We start from the raw sequence: 26,805 nt of genomic DNA, 5'->3' as shown, positions 1-26,805 counted from the left end.
CTCTGTTTTATATGAGCTTGGTTCATGATGCCCCAAATCAATTACAATAGTAACATCAAAGATCACTGATCACAGATCATGATAACAAGTATAATAATAGTGAGAAGGTTTGAAATATTGTGAAAATTACCAAAATGTGACATAGAGACACAAGGTGAGCAAGTGCTGTTGGAAAATTGGCACCAATAGTCTTGCTTGACACAGGGTTGCCATAGACCTTCAATTTGTAAACAATGCAATCAATATCTGCATAGTGCCCTAAAGTGAAGTGCAATTAAATGAGGCCTGTTATAGTAATAGGAGTGGTTAGAAGTACAGATTATGTATGGGACCCTATTTTATGAGTTTATATACATTGATTTTTATCCACACAACAACCCTATAAGTTAGGTACTATTATTATCCCAATTGTAAGGAAAAGTAGGTAGTAGGAGGTTAAGTAATTTGCCAGATGTCCTCAGTTAGTAAGTGTTGAAGTTAGGATTTGTACCCAGACATTCTGAGTCCATATTTTTATCTACAGTGCTTTTCTGGCTCCCATTTTAGAATCTTAGTATCTTAGAATACAATTTATTTGACATGGAAAGAACCTCTAGAGATTATTTAGACTAGAATTTTTCTGAGAAAAAGAAGGTCCAGAGTAACTCACCCAAGGTTGCAGAACTAGTGATAGTGACTGGCAATGTGTTCTCATGGCCAGTACATTGATTTTGCTCTCAACGGGGTGAGGTTTCTACTTGATGATAATAGATGAGCATCTGTTCTTCAGATGTTATTTTTCCTGATCTTTTGCCCAAATGATATGAAGGATTCATCTGATATCTTCTCTTTACCTAATCCCATAAATGGAAAATCTTTCTTGGTGACATTTGTAAAACACCACAACACATTTTACTGTCCTTCAGAATTGTGAGAGGAAGGCGGAGAGACTAAAAGGTGAAAAATTGAGTCGGGAATTTAAAGGCAGGGGATCAGGTCTGGCAGAGATGCGTGCAGGGAATAATGTTAACGAGGTTGGGGAGGAGAAAATAGGCTGCAGAGAAACACATGTTTATTGAGTCAGCGTTTTCTTTGTTTTTGAGAAGAATCACAAATCCTGGTTAAATAACTAAATTCCTACTGCTGTTCCTCCTGGAGCCCTTCTCTCCAGAGGTGCCCTGGTGAGCAGCAGTGTGACCCCAGTGCCCACCAGCAGAAAGAATTCCTGTTCTTTTGACTGTCAGTTTGGGGCATGTATTTAAACCGCAGTTTGTTCTTATGTGACATACTCTTTTGTTCGCCACCCATGAGCCTCTGGATACACCTCAGTTTTCGCTGTTCTGGAAGTTGACTCCCTACTGGAGACAGCACTTATAGTCCCCCAAAATAAATGTTGTTTTTGCCACATATTGCAAAACACATATTGTTTTTCCTATATTTTAAGTCAGACAGTCCTAAATATATTGTCAACATTGGCTAAAAATCTTTTCAGTTTTTCATGATGTGATAAAAGACAAACATAGTTTTATTGACTTAGTTTTACTAGAAACAAGCCCTCAAGTTTTAGTGAAATGCCAAGATGACTCTCTACCACCATTATTTGTGTTATTACTAGGAATAATGAAATGACTACAGCTAATAATTTGCAATCATATGTAATAGTACTTTTCCATCCCTCATAACGAAGTTGGGAGAGAGTTGCCTTGGTGAGTGCAACAGCATTAAATGTGTGGCCAGGGGATCCATGAGTTAGGTGTCAGATGGTAAAGCAAATAATAATATTGTTGCCAACTTCTTTCCTTTGCTGATCTCATTTAAGGAAAAATTCTCTTGATTGAGGTCTTTGAATATAGATATTTGAGTTCCAATAAAAATGCATTGATGCCACACTTTTAAAAAACAATTAAAGCTTTCATTTTGAATGTTCAGTAGTCTCTTTTCACTTTGTGATTCTTTATGTTATAATATTTATTCTATAAAAATGTATCACATGCCTACTGTGTGCCAGGCACTTTTCTAGGTTCTGAGGATACAGAGGTGAATATAAAAATCCCTACCTTTAGAATGTAAGGACCTTACATTCCTGTTGGAGGAGAAAGTTAACAAAATAAGTAAAATATATTTTATGCTAGATAGTGTCATGTGCTTTGGAGAAAAAGCTGGAAAGGGGAATAGGAAGTGCTGGGTTCGAGTATTAAGGCAGCTTTTCACTTCTCAATGGAATAGTCAGGAAGGCCTCACTGAGAGTTGACATTTGGACAGAAACCTGAAGCAAGTAGGGGAGCAAGCCACTGAATAACTAGAGAAGACTATTCCAGCCAGAGGAGCTGCAAGCACAAAGGCCCTGATATGGGAGCATGTGTGACATGTTTGAGAAATAGGAAGAAGCCCAGTGTATTAGGTCAAGTTTTCTCCCTTTAAGAACAAGCTCACCTGTTTAAAGAATGCAATACTCTCACAGCTTTCAAAGGAAATAGATTATTATTTTGAAATTGAATAGATGGGCTTGGTCTAAACACTATAGATGCTGCTAAATGACAAAGCTGTTTCATCATGGCTTGAATTTCTGAAATCTTGGCTCAATGCAGTGTGCATGTGAGCTAAAGGAAATAAATAAATGGTGATATCTTGGGAAAAGTTCAATCAGACAGAGTCAATGAATAGTAAAAGGTAAGGTCCAAGTAAATTGAGTTTACTTTCTAAACCCAATACATGCAATGGAACAGCTAATGAAATTCTTGCTTAATATTTGGTCATGAGAAATTAAGCTTCAAATGAAATTAGTTTCTCCTTGTGACTTCACAGATCCTTTGAAAATAGAAATTGCATCTTTAAGTCCAGCTTGAGTATATTCCTGATTATCAGTTGCAGCAACAGAAACATATTCCCTAACCTTATGAAAGTCCAACTTTTCATAGGTCAAGGGATTGCTCCTTTTAAAGCATGCTGCTGCTTTTGTCAGGTGGATTATAAATGTTTGTCTCTCACACATATTCTCTCCTTTATGTTGTATTACTTCGCATATACTTTTATGGTGCTTTGCAAATATTTTAAAGTTAATAGAATCAGTCTTTATGTCTTTACCATATACTTTAAAAACCCCTTTTCCATTTTAACCTAATTAGTACTTTCTAACTTGTTCTCCTAGAATGAGAGACTACAGGCATTGCTTGGAGACAACGAAAAGATGAACTTGTCAGATGTGGAACTTATCCCATTGCCTTTAGAACCCCAGGTGAAAATTAGAGGAATAATCCCAGAAACAGCTACATTATTTAAGGTAATTGTGGTGGATCTTTAGACACTACCTTTGAAAAAAGATACCTTTTATTTATCCGTGTGTTTTGTTTTAAGATCTTTTTGTATTATCAGTAGACATTTTATGTGAAATGTATAAAATATTTTTATATCTGGATTTTTTAATCTTTAATTTTTGAACTATTTATTAATCACCTGATTTTTCTCATGTAAGCTTTTTTTTTAAAAAAATTAAAAGTTAAATCGCAAACTTAGACATTATAAGTTCCCGTGTTTAGATATGAGTTCTAGTTAACCTATGACTTAAATTTTTTCTTGTATTTTCAAGTGTAGTAATTCTCTTTAGTCCTTAATAGCATGCCAGACTTTCTTTTGGCTGGCCACCACCTGGATAGTTAGAAAGAACTGGTAGCAGCTGCCTTCTCTAAGCAGGCCAAAGGGCTGAGCATCATTACTTGTGAAGAAGCATCATTATCTGCTGGGCATCATATTGAAAGGTCTCTCTGAGGCATGATGTTTTAGGTCTTCTGATTCTAAGGGTGGAAGGGCATAAGTTGCATTGGGATATTACTTTGTATCAGATAAGAAAGGGCTCATAGATCAACAACTTGGGTATATGAAAAGGGGTGTGATTACAGTAAAAAATGGTTGATTTTTTAAGGGTGTGTTTAAAGGCAGCCCATGGCAGCCCAGCGCACACAACTGCAATGTAAGTTTCATAAAGCAGTACTTAACCTTACTGCATATTATGGACTCTAATAGTTTCTATTCTTTTAAAAACTATTCTATTGCATTAATTTTTAAATGTTGTTTGCAACCTATTTAATTGGTTTTAAAACTCATTATTGAATTATATCCTGCAATTTGAAAAATGCTGGTACAGGAGAGAAAATGCAAGTATTTCTTAGTTCATGCTAGAACTCCCAAATAAGACCTGCTTCTAATATTCTCATTCCCTTAGGACTAATCAAAACCAGTGAATCAAAAAAGGATTTTTATTATTTTTTTTGCAAACAGGATGAAAAAGAATATCTAAGACATAGAGCAGGAGTTGTAAGAGTGGGGCATAAGAATCTATCATTATTGTTAGGTGTATTCTGGATCCATTTTTCCCTTAATAATATAATTTTATAATTATGTCTTATATACACAAAGTAGATGGTCAATAAAATATCATGGGACATCTTTTTAATCCTAATATTCAGTCCTGATTTTTTTCTTCCAGCCCTTATTAAGTATGTGGACATTCTTTTTTTTTCTTTTTTCCACTATGTAGTACACTTGAAGCTAACATAATATTATACATCAACTATATTTCAATTTTTTTTTTTTTAAAAACATCTTTATTGGGGTATAATTGCTTTACAATGCTGTGTTAGTTTCTGCTTTATAACAAAGTGAATCAGCTATACATATACATATGTTCCCATATGTCTTCCCTCTTGGTTCTCCCTCCCTCCCACTCTCCCCATCCCACCCCTCCAGGCTGTCACAAAGCACCGAGCTAATATCCCTGTGCCTTGCGGCTGCTTCCCCCTAGCTATCTACCTTACTACGTTTGTTAGTGTGTATATGAGTATGTGGACATTCTTAAAAATTCTGAATTGCAGATAGCAATTAATGGTTCTAGAGTGTTTACTACATAACTCTAGCATTATAATTTTTAACCATTTTTGAGTCATGAATGTCTTTAAGGGTCCAATGAAAGTGATGGATTGGATACTTTAGAATGTTACCCATATGCTTGTACATACACTGAAATGTCTGCACAGAGTTGTAGGGGAATCCATGAATTCCTGTTGTCTTTTTATGAACTCCTTAGAGCTGAAAAGGTTATGCACCTAGTTTTCAGTATTTTTAAACAGTATTTTGTAGACCTTAGCTTAAGAATGAAAGCTAGATCTCCATGGGGAGTGAACCCCTTAAGGCACTGGGATTAGTGCTTAGTTATCCTGAGATTGTCAGCTGCTTGCATTAGATTTCAGATGACATCTAAATTTCAGAATCAGATCCGAATCTGAAAAGGGAAATTACAACAAAGAACCTCTTGCTTATCATTTATCTTTAGGAAGATCACTTCCAGTTCTTCTTCAGCTTTTGTGAGCTAGGGTACAAGGTAATTTATAAAATATATTTTGCCTGAGGTGATAAAAGGATACTACAAATTTAAGATAATTTAAAGTTTGGAGTTTCAGTCCACTAGAGGTTGTAGGTTCTAAACATACATTCTTTGAAGCATTTTTGTTGCCTTTTCCCCCAACATTTTATACGAAAGTTTTCAAACATACAGCAAAGTTGAAAGACTTTCACAGTAAACAACTGTATACCCACTTCTTCTATCCTGTTATTAACATTTTACTGTATTTGCTTTGTCACACGTCTGTTCATCCCTCTGTCTGATACTTTTTATGCTATTATTTCTCATGGCCTGTATAAATTAAGGTTATTATTATTTGTTTTCTTTATTAGACTCATTTCTTTTCTTTAGATTATTATAAATTTCCCCACATTTCCATCTTATATAATTTGAAAATAATATTTTTATTTCCAGAGTGCCCTTATGCCCGCACAGTTATTCTTTAAGACAGAAGATGGAGGCAAATATCCAGTTATATTTAAGCATGGGGATGATTTACGCCAAGATCAACTTATTCTCCAAATCATTTCACTCATGGACAAGGTGAACATAACCTTATGTTGGTAGGGAACATTTTTTCATTTTAGAAATTGATGATTTAGTGGATATGCTGTGCATGGACAGAATTGTTTTGTAACATTCAGATGCAGTCCTAGAAAGCTGAACAATCTCCACTTGATCTTGAGCAAATTTAGTTGTTTTTGTACACTGCAGGATGGCTCTTATGATTAGTATAAAATGAAACTGCATGTGTTCCTTTTTATAAAAATGTTTTTCCCAGTTAAGTTCTTTCAGTGTTAAATTTAGTAATTTTCTTCCTCTTAGTCAATTAAATCTTCTTCTTTTTAAAATCCTGTTTCTGTCCCTGGCTTATAAAGGAAAATATTTGTCCTCATTTCCTTTTTCTGTGTTCTAAAATACTTTGTGACCAGTAAGGCCTGCATAAATCCTTACGAGGAACCCTTCTGTTCATCGAAAACTGACAGTGATCTAGAAAAAGATAAGAAATTTGACATACCACCGTGTAAAGTGCTTAATACATTTATTTTGATGATCAAAGTTAAATTAATTGATTTAATTAAGCCTTAATTTAGATTTACTTTCTAAATCTCTGTGTATTAAAGTGCTATAGTACTTGCGTGCAAAACTATTTTATAACATTCTTTTCATTTGGTTAATATAACTTTTGATCTTAAGCTGCTACGAAAAGAAAATCTGGATTTGAAGTTGACGCCCTATAAAGTATTAGCCACTAGTACAAAACATGGTAAGTTTATTTTATAACATTATTATTTATTTCAGTGTCCAATGAGTATACTTTTCCTTTTTTATTTATTTATTTATTTATTATTTATTTATTTTGTGGTACGCGGGCCTCTCACTGTTGTGGCCTCTCGCATTGCGGAGCACAGGCTCCGGACGCGCAGGCTCAGCGGCCATGGCTCACAGGGCCAGCCGCTCCGCGGCATGTAGGATCTTCCTGGACCGGGGCACGAACCCGTGTCCCCTGCATCGGCAGGCGGACTCTCAACCACTGCGCCACCAGGGAAGCCCTACTTTTCCTTTTTCAATTGAAAAGTGTTAAGAATGTTAGAGATTGAACTCATGTGTAACACTGAAGACCACTTGGGCCTTCCTGACTGCTGGCCTACCTTCTGTCTCTCCCTCCCTCTCTCCCTCTGTCCCTCCCTTTCTTCCTTCTGTCCTTCCTTCCTTTTATACCTCTTGGAATCATTAAACAACATATTTGGAAGAAAAATTAGCATCTTTCTGATATATTTCTTTGCATTCAAAACTTTCAGTAACTACAAACTACAGTAGTTTTCTTCCATGGTGATCTGTATCTGGAATCATTACTGAGAGTTACTAAAACTCAGAGAGGCTGTGCCCTGCTTATACAAGCCACTCAGCAGATGATGTTGCCTTATCCACTAATTTTTTTTTTAAATGTATATCTAAGTCTTTTTGATATTGAGTAACCTCTGGAAGTTTGGCAGAAGATTCCCTAGGAATGCTTGCCTAATGCCTATTGTAAATTTTATAATCTTGTTACTCTTAGAGTTTCTTACCCTTAGGTATCTTGAAGAAACAAGTACCTGTTTTATTTTAGGCTTTCTGCCCTTCTCTGGGCCACCCCCAAATCTTTTTGACGGTTTAATTCCTGTTCTCATTTTTCTCTCAGAATGATCTTGTTAAAAGTGCAAATATTCTACCATCCTTCATAGATTGATTTATTTAGCTTTCATTTGCTCTTGGGACAAAGACAAAAGCCTTAGCTTAGTTTACAAGTTCTTGCATGGTATGACATACTTCTGCACCTATCTCTGTCACCTCTTTCTTGCCACTCTCCCCCTTGCTTCTTAGGCTTTAGCCACACCAGCCACCTTCCATTTTCTCAAATGTACCATGCTCTTTTCAGTCTTATATGATCATTGTCTTTAATATCCTTTCCGCTTTACTAATTAATCTTTATTATCCTTCAAAACACGGTTCAGATGTCAGATGTCCTCTGATCCCTGTTGTAATATAGGTCTCCCTATGCTATTCTCTTTCGTTCATAGTTTTTATCCCAATAAAACTTGCAAGCTTGTAAGATCTTTGAAAGCAAGGTCAAGGCTCTATTTTTGCTTATCTGGCGAAGTTCTTGCTACATAGTAGAAAAACTATAAATGTCTGTTAAGTGCATTAATGCAGACTGTTCAGTATTTATAAGAATAGATGATACAGGGCTTCCCTGGTGGCGCAGTGGTTGAGAGTCCGCCTGCCGATGCAGGGGACGCGGGTTCGTGCCCCGGTCTGGGAGGATCCCACATGCCGCGGAGCGGGAAGGCCCGTGAGCCATGGCTGCTGAGCCTGCGCGTCCGGAGCCTGTGCTCTGCAATGGGAGGGGCCGCAACAGTGAGAGGCCCGTGTACCACAAAAAAAATAAAAATAAAAATAAAAATTGTACTATGAAAAACATGTCTCTAAAAAAGTATACATTTTTATAATTTTGTATTTATAAATTTCCTAATCTACTATGGGATGCTAATAATATATGATAGAGAGTTCATAATTGCCTGCTTCCTAGCTTTCACTGGAAAGTAAAGATTTATAGTTAACATTTATAATCAGTATGTAAAAGTAGAACTGCTAAAATCAATGAGTGAAGAGAAACTACTTTGTATACAAAGTATGGGAAGAAAATGTAAAAAAAAAAAAAAAAAAAAAAAAAAAAAAAAAAAAAAAAAGAATAGATGATACATTTCTTACTCTAAAGAAATATACAGTCTCCTAATTTGCACGTGAATGATTATAATGTAAGGCTTACCAAAACCAGATCATGGTTATGATCCTGAAATAGTTTCCATCATTCAACTTTGATTGTTTTTCAGATTTGTAGTTTTATACTTCTTTTGTTGTCCCTAGACTTACCAGATTTACTTTTTCTCCTTATTCTCCTGTATACTATCTTCTTTCCCTTCTTTTTGGTAGTTTAAGGGATTTATACTTCCCTCTTATATCATTTCCAGGGAATGGCAGAAGATGGAGTATTACACAAAGAAAGCCAATGAATATACTATAATTTTAGGGTTAGGTGATTGATATTCCACAATTCCAGATTTCTTAAAATGATTTTAAATTCAGAATAATTTTAATTGACATGTGTTATAATACTATAGAAAGAAATTTTTATTCCAGATTTAAGAAGCCTAGCCTATTATTTTGTGTTCCTTGTGTATAATAATAGAAATTGGCCTTGAGAAGCATACAGATTGTCAGCTTATTTCTTGTTTTTTACGTTTCCTTGTATTTCCTATGATGTAAATGCCAGTGTATACTAAATACAATGTTTATAGACCTCTTTAAGCTATTAGGTTTGTAGTGTATACATTTTCAAATGAAGAGTATTCTTAGCAGAATCTTTATTTTTATTGCTTCACCAATAGCTATGCTTAATACAATGCATCTGTTCCTGTGTAGGCTTCATGCAATTTATCCAGTCAGTTCCTGTTGCTGAAGTTCTTGATACAGAAGGAAGCATTCAGGTATAGTATCTATTTTAAAGATTTATAAATTTCATGAATATATTCTTATTATAAAAATTTCAATCTTTATAAAAAGTATATAAAGTTAGAAATGACAGTCTCTTTTTATCACCCATCTTCCCTAAAGTTGTTTTCCTTTCCTGAGAAGTAAATAATGCTAACAGTTAGAAATGCTTCCATGGTAGATGTTCAGTTCCTTAAAATGGGCCTAACATATAATAGGAGATCAGGAATTAACTGGTAAACAAATTTTAAATTTGTTACAGTTTATGGTTGTATTATATTTCAAAGTATGAAAATATTATAATTTATTTAGCCATCGGTGAACATTCTGATTATTTCCGATTTTTGTTGTCAGAACAGTCCTACAGTGATATTTTTGCTTGTACATGTTTTGCACAATTATTTTTTTAAGACCCTTATCCCCACCTCCAAAGTCATTTCTCTCCTTTAATATAAGAAAAGACAAGTTTTTTCTGGGACTAAGCCATGTATATCTTTGGATTTTTTTTTTTACATTTTAAATATGTGAATTAGTGTTTAATTCAGAATTCTTATTACATCTTAATAGTTTATTTTGTTAATTTTTAAATATAATTTTTCTTTTTCCTAAGAAAAATGTATATAATTCACACAGAAAAATTGATATGCCTGAGATGAAAAATAATACAGTGAAAGGCTTGATAGAGGATATTTGCTGTAGTGTGTTTTTGTGTTTCTCAGTTTAAAGTGTCTCAGTAATTCAGTATGGAGTTTAGATTTTCAAGAAAGCGTTACTCTGTTTTGTTGTCAAAACAGGTGGTTGATTCTGTTTGGTTTGGGGTACAGTCATGTTCAGTGGTTAAAAGCTCACACTCAAAACATCAAACTGCCTGAGTTTGAAGTTTGGCTCTGCAGCTTTCTAGCTATATTTTGTGTAACCTTGCAAGCAGGTTAGCCTTTAGCTGGTATTTGGCTTTCTGTGAGAACTTGGCTTTTAACTGATAAGGGTGGTTCACATACCTAGACTGTTTGTACAAATAATATGATTTATAGCAAGCAACCTGCTTTCCTTCTAGAATTTTGATAGTTACTGAACTAAATAGACTGTAGAGGGTGCCTGTATGACCAGCCCCCAGTAAGTACGCTCAGTGTATGCCTTCACAGAAGACAGCAAGGAGGATTGCACATGGAATTCACAGGCTTTGCCTGTGTATTTTTCCCACGCTGATCCTGTTGTGTATACTTTTACTGTAATACACACTGCTGTGGTACAACTGTAAGTTGAGTCTGTGACCCCAACTAACAAATCAAACCTGTCAGAGGTATAGGGGACCCCCTAGCATACCCTTCAAGTCTCAGTTTTTATATCTGTAAAATTTGGATAATGATGAAGAGTACCTAGCTCTAGAATTGTTCTGAAGATGACATGAAATGTATGCAGAGCTTTAGCACAGGTTTTAACTGAAGTAATTGTTTAATAAAGTTATCAATTATTATGTTGCTCTGTGCAATTATGATTTTGTAAATTAAACCAATGACAGTTTGTGTCCTGATTCTTAGTTGCATGTGTGATCTGTGTAAATAATTTTGCTGAGTCATAGCTTATCTTATCTTCAACTTTAGTAGATAATTAAAAATTGTTTTCCAAAATAATTGTTTTTAGAAGCAACTGTTTCTCATTGCTACCCATCTTTGCCTAATCTTGGTATTGTCAAACTTCTAAATTTTGGTATTTATTATTATTTAGTTTGCATTTCCCTGATTACCTGAAAGATTGAGTATTTAAAAATATTTGTAGGCCATTTATTTCTTCTGTGAAGTGCTTGTTCATATCTTTTGCGCATTTTCATGTTGGGTCGTTTGTCTTTTCCTTATTGATTTATAGGAGTTCTTTATATATTCTAGATGTAGATTCTTTGTCAAACTTACAAAGTGCTCCAAAAAGCTTAAAACATAGGATAAACTTACTTTTTTAATAGTGTGTTAGTTGTATTTTCAAATAATATACACTGTGTATTTTTCTTTAACATCTAGATGTAAGGGAATAGGTCCAGTTGGTAATCTGGGGGTAAAAAAAATAAATGCATGATTTTCCCCAGTGTTTCCAGACTCTTTGGACACTCTAGTGTATTTATTGTGCCCCTATAATTCTTTGGTTCAGTCTGCATCTCTTATATTTATCTTTTTATCACTTTCCTCTGAATCTGAAAATTCTTAGCATTGCATTCTAATTATTTTGAAAATTGGAATGTAACTTTATTGAGTTTGTTAATGGTAACAGTGTTTCAGTGGCCATACTTAAAAGGTAATTTTTAAAACTCATGTTCACTTTTAGGAGAATGTATGATACCCAGAAAACCCCTTATGTTTACATTCAAGAGAAAGGTGAAACAAACTGATAAATTAAGTATAGAGATATAGCAGTAAGTTTATTTAATGTTTTCCCCTGTGGTATAGAAGTAGCAGGCTTTTATTTATTTATTTGTTTGTTTGTTTGTCTTAGCCTATAAGCATAGTAATAAGACTGATTCCTGAGGAATATGCTTCCTAAAGTCCACATTTTATAATTACTGACTGCTGTACACCAGACACCTCTTTGTCATTATTTACAATTTTTAAATGCTAATTTGTTTAAGGATTGTATTGAATTTATAAACATGAAAATAATATCTTTTCAGAACTTTTTTAGAAAATATGCACCAAGTGAGAATGGGCCAAATGGGATCAGTGCTGAAGTTATGGATACTTATGTTAAAAGCTGTGGTAAGTATTTCAACTTACTACGTTTCATTGATATGTGGAAATAAAGGAAAACAGGCTATCCTGATATTACCATGCTCATACACATTTAGAACATGTTAGGATTTTTTCTAGTCCATTTGGGCTACAATAACAAAATACCAGAGACTGGGTGACTTACAAACAACAGAAATATATTTTTCACAGTCCTGGGGGCTGGAAGTCTGAGATAAGATGCCAGCCTGGTCAGGTGAGGGCTTTCCTTGGGTCAAAGATGTGTTACTTTATCTACACCTATTGGGAGGAGCTAGGGAGCTCTGTGGGGTATCTTTTATAGGGAGCTAATCCCATTCATGAGGGCTAAGCACCTCCCGAAGTTCCCACCTCCTGACACCACTACCTTGGGCATTAGGATTTCAGCATGTGAATTTTGAGGGGACACAGACATTCAAACCATAGCAGTTTTAAATGCTGTGCAAGAAAATTAAAAGATAGAAAATGTGAAAAAAGAGGTCGTTAATGTTTTGACATAATAATAGGAATAAGGTGTAAATTCTGTTTACTCTTTTATAGATGCATCTTCTTTTTAAACATCTTTATTAGAGTATAATTGCTTTACAATGTTGTGTTAGTTTCTGCTGTATAACAAAGTGAATCAGCTATATGTACACATATATCCCCATATCCCCTCCCTCTTGCATCTCCCTCCCATCCTCCCTATCCCACCTCTGTAGGTGGTCACAAAGCACCGAGCTGATCTCCCTGTGCTATGTCTCTGCTTCCCCCTAGCTAGCTATTTTACATTTGAGAGTGTATATATGTCCAGAACACTCTCTCACTTCATCCCAGCTTACCCTTCCCCTTCCCTGTGTCCTCAAGTCCATTCTCTACATCTGCATCCTTCTTCCTGTCCTGCCCCTAGGTTCATTAGAACCTTTTTTTTTTTTATTCCATATATATGTGTTAGCATATGGTATTTGTTTTTTTCTTTCTGACTTACTTCACTCTGTATGACAGACTCTAGGTCCATCCACCTCACTACAAATAACTCAATTTCATTTCTTTTTATGGCTGAGTAATATTCCATTGTATATATGTGCCTCATCTTTATCCATTCAGTTGTCAATGGACACCCAGGTTGCTTCCATGTCCTGGCTATTGTAAATAGTGCTACAATGAACATTGTGGTACAGGACTCATTTTGAATGATGGTTTTCTCAGGGTGTATGCCCATAGTGGGATTGCTGGGTCATATGGTAGTTCTAGTTTTCCATTGATCTGTCTTTCTGTTTTTGTGCCAGTACCATGCTGTCTTGATTACTGTAGCTTCATAGTATAGTCCGATGTCATGGAGCCTGATTTCTGGGCTGTGTTTTTCTTTCTCTGGATTACTTTGGCTATTCGGGATCTTTTGTGTTTCCATACAAATTGTGAAATTTTTTGTTCTAGTTCTGTGAAAAATGCCATTGGTAGTTTGATAGGGATTGCACTGAATCTGTACATTGCTTTGGGTTGTATAGTCATTTTCACAATGTTGATTCTTCCAATCCAAGAAAATGATATATCTCTCCATCTGTTTGTATCATCTTTAATTTCTTTCATCAGTGTCTGCATAAGGTCTTTTGTCTCCTTAGGTAGGTTTATTCCTAGGTATGTTATTCTTTTTGTTGCAATAGTAAATGGAAATGTTTCCTTAATTTCTCTTTCGGAGTTTTCATCATTAGGGTATAGGAATACAGGAGATTTCTATTCATTAATTTTGTATCCTGCTACTTTACCAAATTCATTGATTAGCTCTAGTAGTTTTCTGGTAGCATCTTTAGGATTCTCTATGTATAGTATCATGTCATCTGCAAACAGTGACAGCTTTACTTCTTTTCCCATTTGGATTCCTTTTATTTCTTTTTCTTCTGTGATTGCTGTGGCCAAAACTTCCAAAACTATGTTGAATATTAGTGGTAAGAGTGGGCATCCTTGTCTTGTTCCGGGCTTTAGAGGATATGGTTTCAGTTTTTCCCCATTGAGAATGATGTTGGCTATGGGTTTGTCATATATGGCCTTTATTATGTTGAGGTAAGTTCCCTCTATCCCTACTTTCTGGAGAGTTTTTATCACATGTGGGTGTTGAATTTTGTTGAAAGTTTTTTCTGCATCTATTGAGGTTATCATATGGTTTTTATCCTTCAGTTTGTTAATATGGTATATCACATTGATTTGCATGTATTGAAGAATCCTTGCATTCCTGGGATAAACCCCACTTGATCATGGTGTATGATCCTTTTAATGTGCCTTTGGATTCTGTTTTCTAGTATTTTGTTGAAGATTTTTGCATCTATGGTCATCAGTGATATTGGTCTGTAGTTTTCTTTTTTTGTGACATCTTTGTCTGGTTTTGGTATCAGGGTTATGGTGGCCTCGTAGAATGAGTTTGGGAGCATTCCTCCAAGTTTGGGAGTGTTCCTCCTTCTGCTATATTTTGGAAGAGTTTGAGAAGGATAGGTGTTAGCTCTTCTCTAAGTGTTTGATAGAATTTGCCTGTGAAGCCACCTGGTCCTGGGCTTTTTTTTGTTGGAAGTTTTTTTTTTTTCTGTTTTACATGGGCCTCTCACTTTTGTGGCCTCTCCTGTTGCAGAGCACAGGCTCTGGACACACAGGCTCAGCGGCCAAGGCTCATGGGCCTAGCTACTCCGCGGCATGTGGAATCTTCCCGGACCAGGGCACGAACCCGTGTTCCCTGCATCGGCAGTTGGACTCTCAACCAGTGCGCCACCAGGGAAGCCCTGTTGGAAAATTTTTAATCACAGTTTCAATTTCAGTTCTTGTTATTGGTCTGTTTATATTTTCTCTGTCTTCCTGGTTTTGTCTCAGGAGGTTGTGCTTTTCTAAGAATTTGCCCATTTCTTCCAGGTTGTCAATTTTATTGGCATGTAGTTGCTTGTAGTAATCCCTCATTATTCTTTGTATTTCTGCAGGGTCAGTTATTACTTCTCCTTTTTCATTTCTAATTCTGTTGATTTGAGTCTTCTCCCTTTTTTTCTTGATGAGTCTGGCTAGTGGTTTATCCATAGATTCATCTTTGCAATCACTTAACTGTTTTGTAATTATAAGTTATTTCTTCCTGGAAGTTGTAATTTTTCCCTTGATTTTCCCTGAGTTTGAGTAAGCAATTACGTAGACTGTGGGAAAAGTGTTTCAGGAATAATTATATTTTTGATAAATCTCTAGAGCTAAGATAACAGTGTTCTGTTAGGAGGTGCCTCTCATGGTATTTTAGATTAGTGCTTATGGTCCCTTTCTGGAAATAAGTAAGTAGTGACATGCCATAGGGATTAATTCAAATGTTTCAACCACTTATGCCTATTCTCATTAAGTTTATATTCTAGAGGATTATTTTTTATTTTCTTGAGAGACTTTTTTTTTTAATAACTATATTGTTTAAGGGAGGGTTAATAAAGGAGTTGACACTAGAGTTGAGCCCTGAATAGTATATGGCATATATCATGTTATTCCTGTTTTACATAAATATTATATTTATGTCCATATTTCTACTTAAGCAGTCAAGCTTGGGGAAGCAATTAGAGGATTTTCTAGACATATAACAACTATATTTAAACTTTCCTATCATTTTATGGCTTATAAATTGCTCTCTTATACATGACATTTTTTTTATTTTTCACAATGCTCCCATGAGGTAGTATTCCATATTATTTTTTACTACATAATTTATTCCCAAATTTATACTTGATACATTTTTGGCTGAGAAGTATAAAGAAAATATAATATTCCTAGGAACTTTTAAAATACTGAAATAAAATGTGTGTATGTATATTCATATTCCTTGTGGTTTTAATTCTTATTTTAACCTAAGGAACATTACATGTGTTACGTGTAACTGTGCTTACCCATAAAAATGATCACATACAGTGTATTTAGATTTTAAGACTAAAAAAAATTGAAGCATCTAAGAGAGAATGTTTCCCTTTTCTTATTCACTCTGTATTTCTCTCTCCTGTCCCTCTTTCCCTTCCTGCTTTACTTCCTTTCTTCTGTCCTTTTTTCCCTTTTCTCTTCCATTCACTTTTTTCTCCATTAAGTCTGTGTTTTCTAAGATCTGAAAAAATTAATATACTTCTAAAGGCTTGATAGATCACTCACATGGCTGGCAGCTTATACTGTTTTTCAGCAAGCCTTGTCAATCAAGGCAACTGTACAAGGCTTACCCTATGGCTTGTGTTTCTCAGAGCTGGGTTTCAAGAGGAAGTATTCTAAGAGACAGGAAGTAGAAACTTTTGGTTTCTGAAGGCCTGGATTGGGAAGCTGGCAGTTTGTCACTTCTGTCATATTCTGTTGGTCATAGGAGTCACAGAACCTGCCTGGATTCAAGGGGAAAGGATATAGTTCCCATCTTGAATGAAAAGCATGTTAAAGAATCTTTAATCTGCCACACTTAGTTTTCAGTACTTTATTACCTGAGATATTTTGTATGCCCTCAAGCAATTACCTCGTGTCTTTTAACTTTCTGATAGTTACTGTAAATTTTTTTACCTTGTAAATCTATTTAATAAAGAAATGTTAACTTTTTCTACTTAAAGTATATATGCACACAACCTATAAGTATTGACTAAATTTTGAAAACCCTGCTCACTTAAAAAAAGTATTGGAACAATATTTCATAATATGTGCTAAATGTCATAGTATTGTGCCTTTTATATAATGTTCCATTTTTTCCCATGAGCTAACGAAAATATGCCTTTTTTGAATGTAAAAAAAAAATAGCCATTTAGATTGTACCTGGACAGTTAACTTCAAATTAGATATTCTTCCTAATAAAAGCATTTCATATTTATTCATATCCTGATAACTGATTTGATGGCAGGCCTTCTCTTCATCTTATTTTGAATACCCTTCTGTTTTCTATATATACTGCTGTGTTACAAAATAATTTTGTGTGTTTCAGTGAGTTTGGTAGCATTCCAGGTAATGTTGCAAGTTGAAAGCCATTTGAATTTTTCATTAGAGGATTCAGTGCTTAATAAGTTGCAACATTGTAATAGAATCTGATTGTTGGGCATTATCACATAGATGCATGTATTATAACTTTCATTTTAAAAAGTAATGTTTTAGGTTTTTGGCAAAGTGTAAGAAGAAGAATGCGATTAGTTATGGTGACATTTTTTCCGGATTATGCAAGGTGTCAAATCTATATTATGCAAGTAAATGTGGGAACACTGATTATTCTCACACTCATATCTTTACTAGTAAAGGGAGATAGTATTGTTTAGTTGTCTATGTTTCTCTGTATTTTGCTTTAAGTCAAAGTTGTTTTATAAAACCAGTTTCAAGATGTTTGTGTGTGTATCTCACATGAAGTCCAAATACTAATGAATAGCATCCTTTTGACGAGATTCTCTTCGACAGGTATAGTGTTTCCATTATAGTTAAAAAATAACTTCATTTTTCCTGAAACTCTTCTGATCTACTCTGTGCCATCTCAAATCATTCTGAATATTGTTTATATCCTCAAAATTTTGAAGGGTCATCCTACTCTTGCCTCAGATACCTTTTTCAAGATGTAATCTTTTATCTTTTAAGTGTTGACATTTGAATTATTGAAACACCCCAAATTCTCATCTCCACCATTTATATATATGAAAGAGAGAAAGATCATATGCTGTCTCACTTGACTTAAAAAACATTTATTGAAATGATCATCCAACATATTTATGACCTTAACACACTGAGACAGGGTAAAAGGCTCTTTTTCATACATTTTCCATTTCCATTGGAAAATAATCCAGTAATAACAATGAAATATTACTGAAAAACCAAATTTGATGATAAAGAGTAGTTTATAAAAACATCTTGCTGGGCTTCCCTGGTGGCACAGTGGTTGAGAGTACTCCTGCCGATGCAGGGGACATGAGTTCGTGCCCCGGTCCGGGAAGATCCCACATGCCACGGAGCGGCTAGGCTCGTGAGCCATGGCCACTGAGCCTGCGCGTCCGGAGCCTGTGCTCCGCAACGGGAGAGGCCACAATGGTGAGAGGCCCACGTACCGCAAAAAATTTTTTTAAAAAATCTTGCTTTATCAGCAGAGACAGGCATAATTCATACATGTCTAGTTACATGAAAATTTTAGGTCAAAAATACTGTTGCTGTGTATATGAATCATTACTTTCATAGAGATAGCTAAACAACTTGAAACAAATAGTGATAAAAATTAAACTAATTGTAATTTATAATTAATAAGAAGGTAACTGGTACCATGTAACAACTCAGAGGCACTGATAACACAATGATGTTCTTTGTGAAAATTGCAGGAATTTCAGCTATCTTCATATGCATATTATCAGTAGGAGTTTAGTATCCTTGACAAGTGGCAACCGGATTTCTAAGTGAATCCCTTATTAGAGAACTCAGTGTGCTAAGTTCTAATGTGTTCTCAATTCTCTTTACCAATATCAGATTTAATATCCTTCAGTTAAGTCACTTACTAGTCTTTTAGTGGAGAGCCTTTAGTCATTTGTGGAACTGCATATTTTGCAGCAGTTTTAGAGCAGTGCTACTACAAGTATAATCCAACAGCATTAGCTTCACCTAGGCACTTGTTTGTATTACAGACTCTCAGGCCTTTCCCCTGCTGTTTGGATCAGAATCTGCATAGAGGATTCCCAGGGGATTCTTAGATGCATTAGAACACTAGAGAGGGCTTTTCAAACTTTGATATATATAACAATCACTCTCTGGACATTGCCTCTGGAGATTCTGATGCAATAGGAATGAAGTAAGGCTTAAGAGTTTGCATTTTTAACAAGATTCTAGGTGGTAGTGAAACTGCCAGTCTGTGTATCACATTTTGGGTAGCAATGCCTTAGATCAAATGTCAGTCAATTTTTCCCTAAAGCCTTTCAGATGGTAAATATATTTATACTTTTCAGGCCAGGTGGTCTCTGTTGCAACCATTCAACCAGGCCATTATATAGTGCTTAAGAAATATTTAAATAAATAGGCATGGCTCTGTTCCAATAAACTTTCTTTGTAAAATATAAAAACAGAGGGGGACCAATTTGGGCCATCAAGCTGTATTTGCTCATCCTTTATGTAAATGACGCTCAAGTCCCCCAGTGGCCCAACTACCAGTTTCATTCAGCATCAGTTAACATAATCTAACTATGGTGGTTTACACACGTAACAGTTATTTTCTTTTTTTGTAAGAAGCCCAGATGTAAGCCATTACTGTTGTTGTTTTAACTCTTTAGGGATGTTAGTGTCAACCAAGGTCTCTGATTCTCTTGGTCAGCTCCCTCTATAAAACTGCTCACCACAAAACTACATTTGCTTTCTGGACAGGCCTAACTTCAAGTGAGGCTGGGAAATGTAGTCTTTTATGTAGGTACAGTCTTGCCCCAGAAATCTTAGTTTGGTCTTCTTTTAAGGAAGAACTGTACATAGGATATTGTGTTTTTGGCAAACTAGTAGTCCTTGTCACACTACAGACTATATTTTGAGAATAACTGATATGTTTAGTCAACTGTAAATGATTTGTTACAGTTAAGTGAAAATTATTAGTAGACCAGTAATATGATTAGAAGCATTTTTTTGAATGATAGTATGCTATCTTTCATTCATTCTCTACATATGGATATATTTTGAAATATATATAATTTTATCTAGAATCAGGGTATGGTGAGTTATTCTAAACAAATATACTTGAGCTTAAATATCTTGTTGAATGTTGCATCCATCAAAATAGCCACTTTGGGAAGGAGGAATTACACAGAGTACAGTGCAAAAGTGGCGTAAGCAATGATGTTAGAGTCTAACTTAGGTTTAAACCCCAGCCCGGTGACCTTCGACAATCCTGTTAACTTCCGGAGCCTTAGGTTTTTTAATTTGAAGGATGGTTATAATACTTAACTGACATCATTAAAAGGGTTAGACATGATGAATGTAATGTGCCTAGCTAAGAACCTAGCCTTCAATAAATTGTAGCTTTGTTTATAATTATAATTGAAGATTAATCTGATGATGGATGTCATTGCTTAAGCCACTTTTGGACTTCCATAATGGCCTTCAGAACCTGAATCAAATGAACTTTAATATTAATGAATTTAGACAGGATTAATTTGGTTATTAACAGGTGGTCCGATCTTTTTTCTACATAGTGTCTGAAATAAACATGTGTTTGTAAATACTGGCATAGTCATATGTGTGTTTGCAAGTTGCATTTGTTCTTAAGTTAGTAATGCGAGAAACAGAACAGAAAAAAAATGGCTTCAAACAGGTGTTGTTTGCTTAAATTTTTTGAGCACTTTCATCATGCGCCAGGTTTCCAGACTTTAGAAGAGAAAGAAAGAGAGAATAAAGGTAGAGACAGTGACTCTGCCCCTTGTCCTGCTCAGGTAATTTTTCTTAATTTAGAGGATTATGCTGTGCACTTCATACATGCCTTTACCACTCACGTGGATTCATTTGTTTTTCTATCTGCTGGCACTTCAAGATTGTTTCTCTAAAGATTTTTTTTTTTTAATTCTACACTTACTTTTGTTATAGTGTAGGTAAGATGGTTGTGGGATGGTTGACTTCATTATGTGTGTTTCTGCAGACACTGTTTTTTTCACTGTCATTCTTAACATATCTACTTTGAAATGAGAAACAATAGACACATGTTATAATTAAGGTTTCTGAAACCTCATTTAACTTTTGATTAAAGTGACTTTTATAATTTGACAGAATTCTACAGGGTATTTTCTCTGTTGCAAATAATAATTTGAGTTTCAAGTGATAACCTCTTCATAGAGTCAAAGATTACACATTTAATTTGAGAATTTAGGTAAGAAGTCAGAAAGAGTAGTAATCAATTTGAAATTAAAGTAGCACAAGCTGCTGTTGTATTCAGTTGTATGTATAACCTGATTTGCATGTGTTTTTCACAAGTCTTTTGTCTTTTGTATTTGAACTGTTATTGCAGCTGGATATTGCGTGATTACATATATTCTTGGAGTTGGAGACAGGCACCTGGATAACCTTTTGCTGACAAAAACAGGTAACAAATAATGGCTAGTAGCAAATATACATTTTACATGCCAGTGATTTTTGCCCTGGAATCTACTTCATAAGAAAATAAGTTGCATAAGTGAATTAAAATTGAAGTCCCTTTATATGGTACCTTGGAAGGACATGTCAGGGAAACTCCCATCCCTTATAAGAACTGCTTTAGTAGAAATCCTACAGATGGTCATCTAGCCCTTACTTCTCGAAATGCCTCCTTTAGTGGGAAGCCCATAATGTATACAAGCAGTCCAATCTCTTACTGTACAGCTCTAGTTAGAATGTTTAAATGTTCTTTCTCTTATCAAACAACACTGAACTCACATTAACCTCTATCTTTAATTCTTTACCTTTTCCCCTTGGAGTTATGTGGAATAATCATTCTCATCCTTCTTCCTAATAACTCCTTGGCCCCATGGCTTTAAACACCATCTCTGTGCAACTTCCAAACTTACTCTATTTCAATCCATTTCATTAGCTGTTTACCTGAAATTCTAAATATTATACAGCTAGTCATAAAAGTTGTTTTCTTCCTCCACTACCTGCCTGATAAGCTGCTCCTCACTTGGTTTCCCCATCTTAATGAATAGTAACATCACCTACTCAGTTGTTTAAGCCCCAGACTTGGGAGTCATTTTTAATTGCACTATTGGCTTCATCTTACATATCAAATCTATTATCAAATTGTATCTACTGCTCACCAAAATAAATCATGAAGTTACCCCCTCTTCATTTCCACTGCTTTTATCCCATTTGAAACCACCAATATCTTTTGCCCAAACTGTATGATTAAAATCTGAACTCTTTACTGTAGCCATTGTGGCTTGCCTACACTAACAGGTTTGAATATATGAATGTAAAATCACTCCTGTCTTGGGTAAGTACCCTTGTTGTTTCTTCTTCCTGGGAAGCTCTTCTCTCAGATCTTTCAAGACTTCGGTGAGTAAGTCTAAGATTGAATGGCATCTTTTTTTTTTTTTTTTTTTTGCTATACGCGGTCCTCACTGTTGTGGCCTCTCCCGTTGCAGAGCACAGGCTCTGGAGGCGCAGGCCCAGCGGCCATGGCTCACGGGCCCAGCCGCTCCGCGGCATGTGGGATCTTCCCGGACCGGGGCACAAACCTGTGTCCGCTGCATCAGCAGGCGGACTCTCAACCACTGCACCACCAGGGAAGCCCTGGCATCTTTTTAGAGTATCCTTTTCTAACTCTCCAGTCAAATAATAATTTATATACCTGCCACCCCACCCCTCTCCATTACTCTCTATTTGTTATTCTGTTTTGTTTTCTTTATAGCACTTATCACTAGCTGAAGGTATCTTTTTAATATAATTCAACAAATGCTTATTGAGCACCTACTATATTTTAGGTATTGTTCTAGGTGCTGGGGATACCAAAATAAACGGGACAGAAATCCTAGCCCTCATGGAGCTTGTTGACTTCTTAATCATCATCCTCTCCCATTCCGGATGTAGGTTCCATGAGAGCAGGGACCTTGTCCATGCACTTTGCCACTGTGCCTCCAGAGCCTTGAACAATACCTAGCTAAAATGTTTGATAAATCATTGTTGAATTAATTAATAAATATTTCTGTTCTTCTGTGTAGCCTTTTCTTCCATATGCCAAATAATCCAAGTTTCTTCAGCCCTTCACGGAAAATAGATTTTAAAGTACACTTAAAATAGTCTCTCAGGTAAGGACATTATGTAGTTTGTTAGTATTCCTCCAAATTTTGATACCAAAATTGAGTGTAGCCTAATTATTAATATAGTAACCATGTTAATTCATGTAGTCTGGAATTTCATATATTCAGTTTTAAATTATTAGTGTGAAAAATTATCTGGTAAAATTTGTATGTGGGAACCATGTCTGTATCAATGCCAGGCAGTCCCTTTAATTACTAAACCCTGAAGGAGTATAATCAGATTGCATTGGAGGTTCTTGCCAAATTTACTAATTTAGCAAAAGATATTTATAAAAGGTTATGCTGCTGGGCTTCCCTGGTGGTGCAGTGGTTGAGAGTCTGCCTGCCGATGCAGGGGACACAGGTTCGTGCCCCGGTCCGGGAAGATCCCACATGCTGCAGAGCGGCTGGGCCTGTGACCCATGGCCACTGAGCCTGCGCGTCCGGAGCCTGTGCTCCTCAACGGGAGAGGCCACAGCAGTGAGAGGCCCGCGTACCGCAGAAAAAAAAAAACACGTTATGCTGTGTTTGGAAAAAATTATAATTTGAAAAAAGTTTTCCTGTGTTGTTTTCTTAGCTCTCTTTTTCAGTTGAATCTTTTAACCACAAGAATGAGACTACCAAAATAACTCCATTTGTTTTTATATTGTTATCATTATAACCACAGTGGAATTCTTTAATGTATAGAGTAACATTAGATCTATAATGTTATATTCACAGATCTTACTTGTCTCTTCTTTTGGAAATTGATAAATAATAGAACATTTTCTGTTGGACTTTGAGAACTGCTCTGTCTTGTGTGTGTCTGTGTGTATTGATGGGGATACTTTACGAGTAAGATTTGGAAAGAAAGGTCTACCTAATATACTTTTTTGGCCCAGGTCATAGATACTTGTATGGAAATTGAATTATAAAATTTCAAAAACAGGTTTTAAGCTTCTTGTCACCAGTTTTCCACTAGAGGGTGCTCTAAATTTTGTTTTAAGCTTACCTAAAAATGTACTAGATAAGAGGCACATTCTCTTTCTTTTAAAACAGCATTTCTTTGAGTTATTTCTTCTTAACTGCTCTTTAATAATTTCATACACTTAATGTCATACAACAAGCATTTTACATCTTCCTCACTAGGATAAGTGTTTTAAATTTTTGGATTTAGTTTGAATGAAATTAGGTTGTATAAGGAAAGACCAATTATGTCAAGACAAATGGAAGTATATAATACATTCCTCAACTTCAAGAAATTTATAATGATTTATTTTAAAATGTGTGTCTACTCATTTTTTACTAACAGTCCATATTTCAGAACAGTTTCAAGTTATATTAATTACATATATTATAATTTGACTTTGTATAGTTTAGACAACTATTACATTTTTTTTTTTTTTTGCGGTACGCGGGCCTCTCACTGTTGTGGCCTCTCCTGTTGCGGAGCACAGGCTCTGGACTGCAGGCTCAGCGGCCATGGCTCACGGACCTAGCCACTCCGTGGCATGTGGGATCTTCCCAGACCGGGGCACGAACCCGTGTCCCCTGCATCAGCAGGCGGACTCTCAACCACTGCGCCACCAGGGAAGCCCTAGACAACTATTACATATTTAAAATGAATTTTGAAGGTGTTTCATTGCAGGAAATAGATTTCAATGCTTGTACGTAAAAATGTCTTGAATATTATGAAGCATCTTCCACTGTATATTTTGGATCCATTGTGCCTTCAACACAGACCATAACATATTAAAAACTTAGGACTTTAGATTTTCTTATATAACTCTCCAGTCTCTCAGTGTTGATGGAGCTTTTATTAATGATAAATAGCATTTCTCCCATTCTTCAAAATAAAATACCTTTTGTCTTCTATTCTCATTTTCCAGCTTGGGCAGGTTTGTGTGTGTGTGTGTGTTTCTTGGACAGGTTTAGATGGTTTGGAATTGTAATCAGAGTACTACTGATTTGTCAGTGCCCAGTTCCCTGATATGAGAGATGGAACAGAGAGGAAGGAGACACCCAGATTTCATTTCACTGTGGTCTTTTGGGGATTCACCCTAAATACACACTGTTCCGCCTGTAAATATGGATGAGACAGAAAAGGGTCAGACTAAGAACTTCAGGAATGTGTGGAGGAAAATGTTTCACCTCTTATAGAGAATTTTAAAATCTGTACAATGGTAATGTACAAAAATGCAAAATATAAGTCTCAATTTCAGATTTCTCAGAAATTTTTTGCCCATGCTTTAATTGGTTGTGGGTATTTTTAACTTGATTGAAGTTTCCTCAACTTGTGCAGCAGAAGGCGTTGTGTATCTATCACAAATGTAAAAGTCTGGAAATTCCTTTGTCAATATTATGGTTTTCTACAAGCATATTTGGGGTGAATGATATTTCACTTATTAATGCATTAATATATTATTTTGGCAAGAAACTACAAAATTTAAGGTGTGATACAGGATAGGAAAAAAAATGAATTTTTTTCAGAGTTGCTGTTCTTTGAGGAAGTTTTAAGAAGTTTATTCAGGGTAATTCAATTGTGGCAGGACTCAAATGAAATTAGACTTGAGTTTATCTCAACTCTTTGGAAAAAGTTTTGTTTTGCTTTTCTTTTTGAGAATTTGAGGGGGGAAAAAAAGGACCAGTATAACTGAAAAACGTGCTGTTTGTTTATGGTATACAGACTGTATGATATAATTAACATATAAAATTAATATGTAAATAATTGAAAAACATTCACAAAAGAGAAGTAGGAACTGGGTATCTGTAGTAAATGGAAAGTTTTTTGTAGGTCATAAAGATGGCCTTGTTAACCTGGGCTTATCTATTTATATAGTGAGAGGAGTGGTAGCTTTTTTGTCTGTGGTGGCACTTCAGAGTAATACCCTTTGAGCCTTTTGTCAGAAAGCTCACAGCAAAGAAAAATAGTCATTTTAATCCTAATTGCACATTGCTTTCAATACATCTCCTATCCTGATCTTCTTTATCATTCTTTAATTTTATGTACAATTGATTCACTTCCCTTTTTTTAATTCTGGGGAACAATCTCACATAGGAGTTAATATGTCAGGCTCTAAAGTCAAATTCTTTGTGTTTAAGTTGCCCTTCCACCATTGTATGACCGATCAAGTTATCTAATATATCTGTGTCTCAGTCTCTTCTCCTCAATGCATAAATAATAATAGAACTCACTCCTGATGTGAGGGTTGAATGATTTAATATGGTAGAATTTTGTATGGTACTGAGCACATAGTAAACATTCCTTGTGGGCTAACTATTACGGTTTTGTTTGTGTATTTCACCACCAAGAAATAAGAATGCCTTCCTTATTTAGCTTATATAGCTGTTATTTGTAATCATAATTTTAGAGATAAGAAAATAATATATCTCAAAAACTTTTTCTACCCTAAAATCCAAACTCCTGTAACTTACTGCCCTCTAAAATCTCTTCTGAGTGGCTCATTATTTTAGTAGTATATGCTTGTTTACTCTCTGGAACATGAGAGAAAGGAGTATAAAAAGCTCTGTGCGTAGTAGGCACCTAGTAAATGCTTTGAAAATAAGTAAATGAACTAGGTTTTTTCATGTCATTTTAATCTGTGCTCAGGGTTTCAGAAAAATCTGTTTCCTGTTAAAACTTAGTTTTACTATAGATTGTGGATATACTATTACTTACCAGTTTGATTTGTATTTCTCAGTTGATATATGGAAAAGAGAGCCAAGCACATAAGACCTGCTCTTTTTATCCATAAGTACTTTTTTAGTCTTTATTGATCATTACTTTAGATGTTTAAATAATGAGAACTTGTCTTCATGTGAATAATTTTCTTTTTAACATTATTTAAAATCTGATCTTTTGAAAGTTTCTTAAATATTTAGTATCAGGAAGTCAGTCTTTATGTTAACTGAAACCGATCATAAGGAAAATGTTAATTTTTGTAGAGGCTTTTTTTTTTTTTTTTTTTTT

At 35.3% G+C, this 26,805-nt stretch overlaps 1 protein-coding gene across 2 annotated transcripts in view; it reads left to right on the top strand.

The window, feature by feature from the left end:
• The window catches only part of PIK3C3 (phosphatidylinositol 3-kinase catalytic subunit type 3), a 153,635-nt gene that overhangs the window by 94,210 nt on the left and 32,620 nt on the right, over positions 1 to 26,805 (top strand). For both annotated transcript variants that reach the window (XM_024760453.1, XM_024760452.1), the window contains exons 16-21: positions 3,128 to 3,259; positions 5,789 to 5,917; positions 6,572 to 6,641; positions 9,338 to 9,402; positions 12,063 to 12,147; positions 21,095 to 21,169. In XM_024760453.1, the coding sequence (XP_024616221.1) occupies positions 3,128 to 3,259; positions 5,789 to 5,917; positions 6,572 to 6,641; positions 9,338 to 9,402; positions 12,063 to 12,147; positions 21,095 to 21,169 (556 nt within the window). The remainder of the gene's footprint in view (positions 1 to 3,127; positions 3,260 to 5,788; positions 5,918 to 6,571; positions 6,642 to 9,337; positions 9,403 to 12,062; positions 12,148 to 21,094; positions 21,170 to 26,805) is intronic.

The sequence above is a fragment of the Neophocaena asiaeorientalis genome, unplaced genomic scaffold (genome assembly GCF_003031525.2).
Source record: "Neophocaena asiaeorientalis asiaeorientalis breed wild unplaced genomic scaffold, Neophocaena_asiaeorientalis_V1.1 scaffold408, whole genome shotgun sequence".
NCBI lineage: Eukaryota > Metazoa > Chordata > Mammalia > Artiodactyla > Phocoenidae > Neophocaena > Neophocaena asiaeorientalis.
The sequence above is the reverse complement of the archived record's forward strand: the minus strand, read 5'-3'. Positions and strand labels throughout refer to the sequence as shown.